A 7,806-nucleotide genomic window follows, 5' to 3' on the forward strand; every position below is an offset into this window, starting at 1 on the left:
GAGTCAGGCGCCATGCCACGGGTCGAAGCTGGAGTCAGCATCGGGGACGGGCAGAGGAGCAGGGATGCGGAGTGAGGCCGGAAAGCAGGTACTGGGAATAGACGGGGGTCTGGGATGAAGATGGCAGCCACAGGGAGGCAAGCAGGAGCCAGGAGTCCTGCAAGCAGGCAGGGTCCATATTAGTAGCAGCAGCAGCCAGGGATTCTTCTAGTTGCTCAGACAACGTCCTGTCCCTTTCTGGTCTAAACAGAGCTCCCCAGCCATCCCTGGGGCTGGGCATTTCCCCCAATCAGGAGCTTCGGAGGCAGAGCCCTTTGTGAGCAGAGCTTCATTGGTTGCCTTCTACAGTGGCTCAGGTGAGCTGCTGGGTAGTGGCTGTGGACTGGGCACTGCCTGGGGACCCAGGGGCCCAGATTCGAGATCCGCGCACAACACCATCTGCAGGAAAGAATAGAGCAACTAATGCAAGCTTGCTGGGAACCTCGTCACCTGCCCAGAACCTGCCCTTGTTCTCCGGGGAGTTGGCGAGTGCGGAGATTGGAATGGCTGGGCCCTGCCTGGGCTGGTTTAGGAATGGCTTGCAGTCATTAGTCAGTTCCTTTCCACTGGCTACCCAACCCCATGGAAGAGCCCCAGCTGACTAAGCCTTTGCTGGCTTTTCTCTTCACAGAGTGGCTGGGTTGAAGGGCAGCCCCACAGGAAAGGCGTCTTCCCAGCATCGTTTGTTCATGTGCTGAGTGAATAGGACCTGGATGGCTGACAGAAGAAAGAGCATCTCAGCTGCTCGAAGTGCAGATCCCCCAGACTCCCTGTTTTCAGCAGGCTTCCTGCAGAGAACACACTTGGCAAGCTTGTGCTGTTTCATCTCTTGTGCCTTGTGACTCTCACCTTCAGGCCCACAGCATGTGGTTCTGCCCACGGGGCCCAGAGCAGGGCTTGGAGGAGTCAGGTCTTTGCCTGTCTCCTGAATTGCAATCAAGTATCCTATTGGGTGTCTTTGAGTCCTGCTTTCAGCTCCAGCTGTTCAGTGTGCTGGCTCCCGCAGAGCAGTGAGGCGCTCACTGCATGGTGCTGGCTGGGAGTGGCCAAAGCTGGGAGAATGCCACTTTAGGGACACCAGAGTTTGGGGCCTGTTTTAACACGGGATAACTGACGGCTGATTAACTGGATAGTAAATGCCACTCTAGACACACCACAGATGTCTGTTCCACACTCAGCCCTAGTGTCCAGGTTAACATCCACTCTCCTCCCAATTAATGTGAGTTAACTCAGGTTCAAACAAGTCCCAAGCCCCATTCCAGTCAAACCTGTCCACTATGCCAGCCAGGGAGCTGCCCAAAACAGGCTTCTTTCCACTCTCCCATTTGAACCAGTCATTCAGCTGGGCAGCCACTTTGACACCCGGACCCATAGAAACTGCACCAGTTCCTGTCTCTGTTTTTCTGATCCAGTGCTGCTTCTAGTGGGAGCGGGAGCCTAGCTACGGCATTTGTACCAGCCCTGTTCAGAGCCCTCTTTCCACTAACGCTGCCACCACTGGAATCACTGGCGGAGCTGTGTGGGGACAGAAAAACGCTGATCAATGTTTCCAGTGGCCAGGGGCATGTGACAGGAGAGAGCTCATAGACCTTAAGACCAGAAGGGACCATTGTGATCATCTAGTCGGACCTCCTGCACATCACAGGCCACAGACCCTCACCCACCCACTCCAGTAATAGACCTCTCTGGCTGAGTTACTGGCGTCCTCAAATCATGATTTAAAGACTTAAAGGTACAGAGAATCCACCATTTACACTCGTTTAAACCTGCAAGTGACCCGTTCCCCCCATTACAGAGGAAAGCAAAAAACCCCAGGGTCTCTGCCAATCTGACCTGGGGGAAAATTCGTTCCCAACCCCCAAATGTGGTGATCAGTTAGATCCTGAGCATGTGGACAAGACCCACCAGCCAGACACCTTGGAAAGAATTCTCCGAAGTAACTCAGAACCCACCCCACCTAGTGTCCCATCACCAGCTACTGGAGATATTTGCTGCTAGCAGTCGCAGATCGGCGACATGCCATCGTAGGCAGTCCCATCATCCCACCCCCTCCATAAACTTATCAAGCTCAGTCTTAAAACCAGTTAGGTTTTTTGTCTGCACTGCTCCCCTTGAAAGGCTGTTCCAGAACTTCACTCCTGTTGATTAGAAACCTTTGTCTAACTGGAACCCTAAACTTATTGATGGCCAGTTTATAGTCATTTGTTCTGGTGCCATCATTAGCCCTTAACTTAAATAACTCCTCTCCCTCCCTGGTATTTGTCCTTCTGATGTATTTATAGAGCAAAATCATATCTCCCTTCAGCCTTCTTTTGGTTTGACTGAACAAGCCAAGCTCTTTGAGTCTCCTCTCATAAAGCATCAATCCTCTGATCCTCCAAGTAGCACTTTTCTGCACCTGTCCCAATTTGAATTAATCTTTCTTAAACATGGGACACCAGAATTGCACACACTATTCCAGAGGAGTTCTCACCAATGACTTGTATAATGGTACTAACATTTCCCTGTCTCTACTGGAAATACCTCACCTGATGTATTATGGGACTGCATTAGCCTTTTTTACAGGCTAATACAGCCACATCACATTGGCAGTTCATAGTCATCCTGTGATCAACCAGTACACCCAGCTCTTTCTCTTCCTCTGTCACTTCTAACTGATATGTCCTCAACTTAAAGCAAAAATCCTTCTTGTTAGTCCCTAAATGCATGACTTTGCACTATCATATTTCATCCCATTTTTATTACTCCAGTTTTCAACGTCCTCCAGATCTTCTTGTATGATATTCTGGTCCTCCTCCATATTGGCAATACCTCACAACTTTGTGTCATCTGCTAGTTTTATTAGTGCACTCCCACTGTGCCATGGTCATAAATGAAAATGTTAAATAAGATTGGTTCCAAGACTGATCCCTGAGGAACTCCATTAGTGACCTCCCGCGAGCCTGACAGTTCACCTTTCAGCATGACCCATTGTACCCTCCCCTTTAACCAGTTCCTTACCTTTTAATTCTCATATTAATCCCATCTTCTCCAATTTAACTCATAATTTTCCAGGTGAAACTGTATCAAATGCCTTACTGAAATCCAGGTAGATTAGATCTGCATTTCCTTTGTCTAAAATATCAGTTATCTTCTCAAAGAAGATCAGGTTGGTCTAATGCGATCTACCTTTTGTGAAATCAGGTTCTATTCCATTCCAATTACGGTTCACCTCTATGTCCTTAATTCCTTTCTCTTTCAAAGTTTGTTCCAAGACCTTCCAAACTAACAGGCCTGTAGTTTCGTGGATCACTTTTTTCCCTTTTAAAAAAATAGGTACTATATTATCAATTTTCTAGTCATAGAATACTGCTCCTGAGTTTATGGAGTCAATTAAAATGGTTATTATTGGGCTTGCAAATTGATGTGCCAGTTCCTTTAATATTCTTGGGTGGAGATTGTCCAGGCCCCACGATTTGGTCCCATTAAACTGTTTGAATTTGACTTACACCTTGGATGTGGTGATTTCTGCTTCTGTCTCCCCATTCCCATTAGCCACCCTCCTACTACCCCTAAACTCTTCATTACCCTTATTAAAAACTGAGGCAAAGTATTTGTTTAGATGTTGGGCCATGCCTAGATTATCTTTAATCTCCATTCCTTCCTCAGTACTTAGCGGTTCCACTTCTTCTTTCCTTGTTTAATTTCTTTTATTTATATGGCTATAGAACCTTTTATGATTGGTGTTAATTTCCTTTGCAAGGTCCAGCTCTACTTGGCTTTTTGCAGTTCTCACTTTTTCCTTACATTTTCTGATCTCCAAGAGGTAGCTTTCCTTGCTGATCCATCCCATCTTCCATTCCTTGTAGGCTTTCTGCTTTCTTTTACCTGTTTGAGATGCTTGTTCATCCCATTTGGTCGGCAACCCTTCCCTACAAATTTTTCCCCTTGCTTGGGATTCAGGCTTCAGATAGGTTCTGCAACTTCGACTTAAATTAATTCCAAGCTTCCTCCACATTCAGATCCTTGAGTTCTTCAGTCCAGTCCACTTCCATAACTACTTCCCTTAATTTTTTAAATTTAGTTCTTTTGAAATCAAAGACCCTAGTTGCAGACCTATATTTGTTGATCCTTCCATTCAGTTTAAACTGAATTAGCTCATGACTCAAACCGAGATTATCCTCTACAGCCTGTTCTTCTACGAGGTCCTCACTACTCGCCAATACTAAATTTAAAATGGCATCATCACTTGTTGATTCAGTCTGAAGAAATCTTTCATATATCACATCCAGGAAAATCTGGGCCTACCACTCATCCTCCAGTCTAGATCTGGAAAATTAAAGTCTCCCATAATCACACAATTCCCAGTGGTATTTATTTCATTAAAAATATTAAAGAGGTCTCTATCCATATTCAGATTGTATCCTGGGGTCTGTAGCAGACCCCAAGCACTGTCCCAGTGGAGCCTGTGTTATCTTTATTCCCCCAAAGTGATTCTGACCCAAACTGACTCATCCATTCCATCACTTCTAATTTCTTTACAGTCTACCTCACCATTACCATACAATGCTACTCCACCTCCTTTGCCTTTAGTTCTGTCTTTCCTGAACAGCACGTACCCTTCACTCCCTGTGCTCCAGTCACGACAACCTTCGCTACCTGTACTCCAGCTCTACTGTTTGGAAGTTAAAGTGGTTACCCCAGAATCCCTGGAAACAAGTGCATCTAAACTGGGGATCGTCCTGGGTTCAGCTCCCTCCTCTCCAAGAGTTTAGCCAGCACTCACCCGGCACCACGAGCAAGCCTCTCCTGCAGGGCTGGTGCTCTCTGAACTGGAGAAGGTTCAGAGAATTGCTCCATTCTTTGCTAGAAGCTCTGGAACAGTGCTGAGGCCATGAGCTTCTGGGGTGTGACCCAGTCACCAGTAAATACTGACTGTCCACTACTGGGTCTCACAGAAGGAAGGAATGTTCCAGTTTCTCTCTCCAGCCTCCTTTCCAAGCCCACCTCTACCCTGGTGTGGAAAAGGTCCCTAGGATCCCATCTAATCCAGCCATTGAAGGTTAGGGGACAAGAGTCACTGCCGGCTTTTTTCAGTCTAGTCTTAAATGTGCCAAGTGATGGCACTTTCCTCGTGTTTTCTATGTCCACTTCCAGGCCCAGCGTCCAGTCTAGGGTATGACTGTGTTTGCTGTTCCAGAATCCAGTGGTGTGGGACCTGGGTGGAGAGGTGGGTTTGCCCATTGTGTCAGAGGAATTATCTGCACAGCTGTTGAAGTGTCCCGGTACAATGAGCCACAGGGAACAAGTGGCTCCATCTTCCTCCATTTCCCAGAGAGCTTGTTCCCCAGCTGAGTACATCTCACTGCCAGGGAGATTACCAGAGTCTGAACCTAAGAGTTTCCTATCTTAACATCCCCACCCCATGCCTAGTTCTGCTCCTAGCTCCCCTCCCACCTTGGTGTTTGGACCTGTCAAAGACCCGTAGACAGCTGAGTTCAGCTGCACATGTGTGAAGAAGAGATGCTGGGGTCCTTGCTGCAGCTGTGGGCTCTGCTGCAGACAGATTGTAGGGGAGGCACTGCCAGAAAGGACCTCTCCTAGCCCTCCAAGAGAAGCTGCAACCTGCTCTGTCTCACACACTCCTCATTTAAGTGCTAAAACGTGAGAGAAGAAAGGGACAAAAAGAGACCCCCCCACCCCCACCCCACCCTGCTCCGGTTTGCAGGCGCAAGCCGGCACTATATCCTTTCCCACAGCAGACGAAGCCACAGAGGCCAAGTGGCTATGCCACTCCCCTAGGTATCTGGCACTTGGATACACCTGCGTCACATGCCACCTCTTCCCACTATCACAATCCCAGGACTCAGCTGGGGAAACCCTGCCTCCAAAGCAGCTTGCGCCATCCAAGGGACCTGTAGCCACCCCCACCTAATGAGCCCCAAAGCCATTCACATACTCGCTAGCAACTGCCACCCTGCAGGTGGGCTGGGCAAGGTAGAGGGGTAGGCCCTTGCCAAAGCCAAGTGCACACTGCCGCGTCATTGGTCTGAGGGGGGCAAGGTGAGACCCACAGTCAGCCTCCAAGCTCCTCTCCCTTGAGCTGGGATGTGTGCCAGGAACTGGCAGTTTCACCCAGCGCTGGCTGCTGCCACCCTTTCTTGCACTGCAGTTGCAGGACAGGGCTTTGGGAAGCAGCTGGTTTCCATGGCCTCCCCCCCCCCATCTATGAATCTCCAATAACAGCCTTCTTCCCTCGGAGTTCTGCTGCTCCTCTGCCCTCCTCTGTTCCTGACACGTTCCCAGCATCCCCGTACAGGGCTGTGCACAGCCTCGGCCCCCAGCGCCGACAGGGTGAGCCAAGGCTGGGTGTGACTGGGGCCAGCAGTCAGTGCCCTGGGAAGGGTGGGTCTGTGCCTCTGGCTCTCCCCGCCTGTGTTGCTGGCTCTGCTGCACAGTGACCGAAGGCGGTGGTGCCGCTGAGCAGCCCGAGCCTTCAAGAGCAGCCGGTACGTCAGCCCCCGCGGGAAGGCAGCAGGGATGGCACAGGCGGTGCTCAGGCTGGAGCGGTCACTCGGATGAAAACTGGGCCTTGACGTGGGCAATGTAATGCACATGACGGGAGCCTTCATTTCCGTCTCGGTGTTCTTCGGAAAATTTGGGTTTTTTTCAGTGGAAATGGAATTAGCAAAAAAAAGGCCAAAAATGGAAAGAATTCAGCTGAAAAACCACAATATTTGACTTGGGGATGCTGCTGCGGTGCCTCCCAGGAGCTGGCGTTCAGGTGGCTTGTGCTCCCGCTCACCTTTGGGTTTGACTGTGTCTCCCGTGGCACACTGTGGTCTTCCTCTTGGGAAGGGCAGGCAGAGAATCGTGGCAGTCCCTGGCCATGGTGCAGCATGGGAGATGTCGTTTGGGTGCATGTGCGCGTCCCAAACCCAGTGTGACGAAGTGGGACCTTTCTTAATGTTTCCTCTGAATACTGTAGGGGTGCCTCAGTTTCCCCTATGCATTTCTTAAGTCTCTAGGTGGTGGGCTAAGGGGATATATTGTTGCAGAGCAAAGGGCCAGTGTACACAAATGTCCTACACTCTATCTTCTGGCACCTGATGGCCTGGGCCCTTCCCCCCCGCAAGGTGAGAGCTAAAGGGTAGGAGAACAAAGGAATCAAGTGACCGCCTGGCCCGGGAAAGGGACAAAGCCCAGAGGAGCGGGGGCTGGAGAGAGTTTCAGTTTGGGGCTGGCTGGGGACATGGAGTGAAGGGCAGACTTGGTTGTCTGGCTCACTGACCCCCCAAAATGGACCCGGCTGAGGGGTCCTGTTCTCTGTACCTACAAGCTCTGTTGTAGACCATGTTCCTGTCATCTAATAAATCTCTGTTTTACTGGCTGGCTAAGAGTTACATCTGACTGCGGAGTTGGGGGGCAGGACCCTCTGGCTTCCCCAAGAACCTGCCTGGGCGGACTCGCTGTGGGAAGTGCACAGAGGGGCAGAGGATGCTGAATGCTCCGAGGTCAGACCCAGGAAGGTGGAAGCTGTGGGAGCTGTGTGTCCTGCAGACGGGCTGCTCACAGAGAGGAGGCTCCCCCAGAGTCCTGCCTGGCTTCATAGGGAGCAGATCCAGAGCATCGCCCGGGGACTCCGTGACACCCAGCCATTAGATTTTGAACATACTGACCTTTATACCTGTGGGACTGAGGCCTGCAGTGCCCTAGGAGGCACATGCTGGCCTGGACATTGTGCTGTGGGAGGCCACCACCCTGGCACCCCTGCAGGGGGTTGGGGGA

At 50.4% G+C, this 7,806-nt stretch overlaps 1 protein-coding gene across 2 annotated transcripts in view; it reads left to right on the forward strand.

The window, feature by feature from the left end:
* LOC144273450 (arf-GAP with SH3 domain, ANK repeat and PH domain-containing protein 1-like) overlaps positions 1-7,408 on the forward strand; it is a 116,828-nt gene extending 109,420 nt beyond the window's left edge. For both annotated transcript variants that reach the window (XM_077832030.1, XM_077832031.1), the window contains one exon: positions 671-7,408. In XM_077832030.1, coding sequence (XP_077688156.1) covers positions 671-745 — 75 coding nt within the window. In that variant the 3' untranslated portion in view covers positions 746-7,408. The remainder of the gene's footprint in view (positions 1-670) is intronic.
* The last annotated feature ends 398 nt before the right edge of the window (positions 7,409-7,806 follow it).

Source organism: Eretmochelys imbricata, chromosome 13, assembly GCF_965152235.1.
Source record: "Eretmochelys imbricata isolate rEreImb1 chromosome 13, rEreImb1.hap1, whole genome shotgun sequence".
NCBI lineage: Eukaryota > Metazoa > Chordata > Testudines > Cheloniidae > Eretmochelys > Eretmochelys imbricata.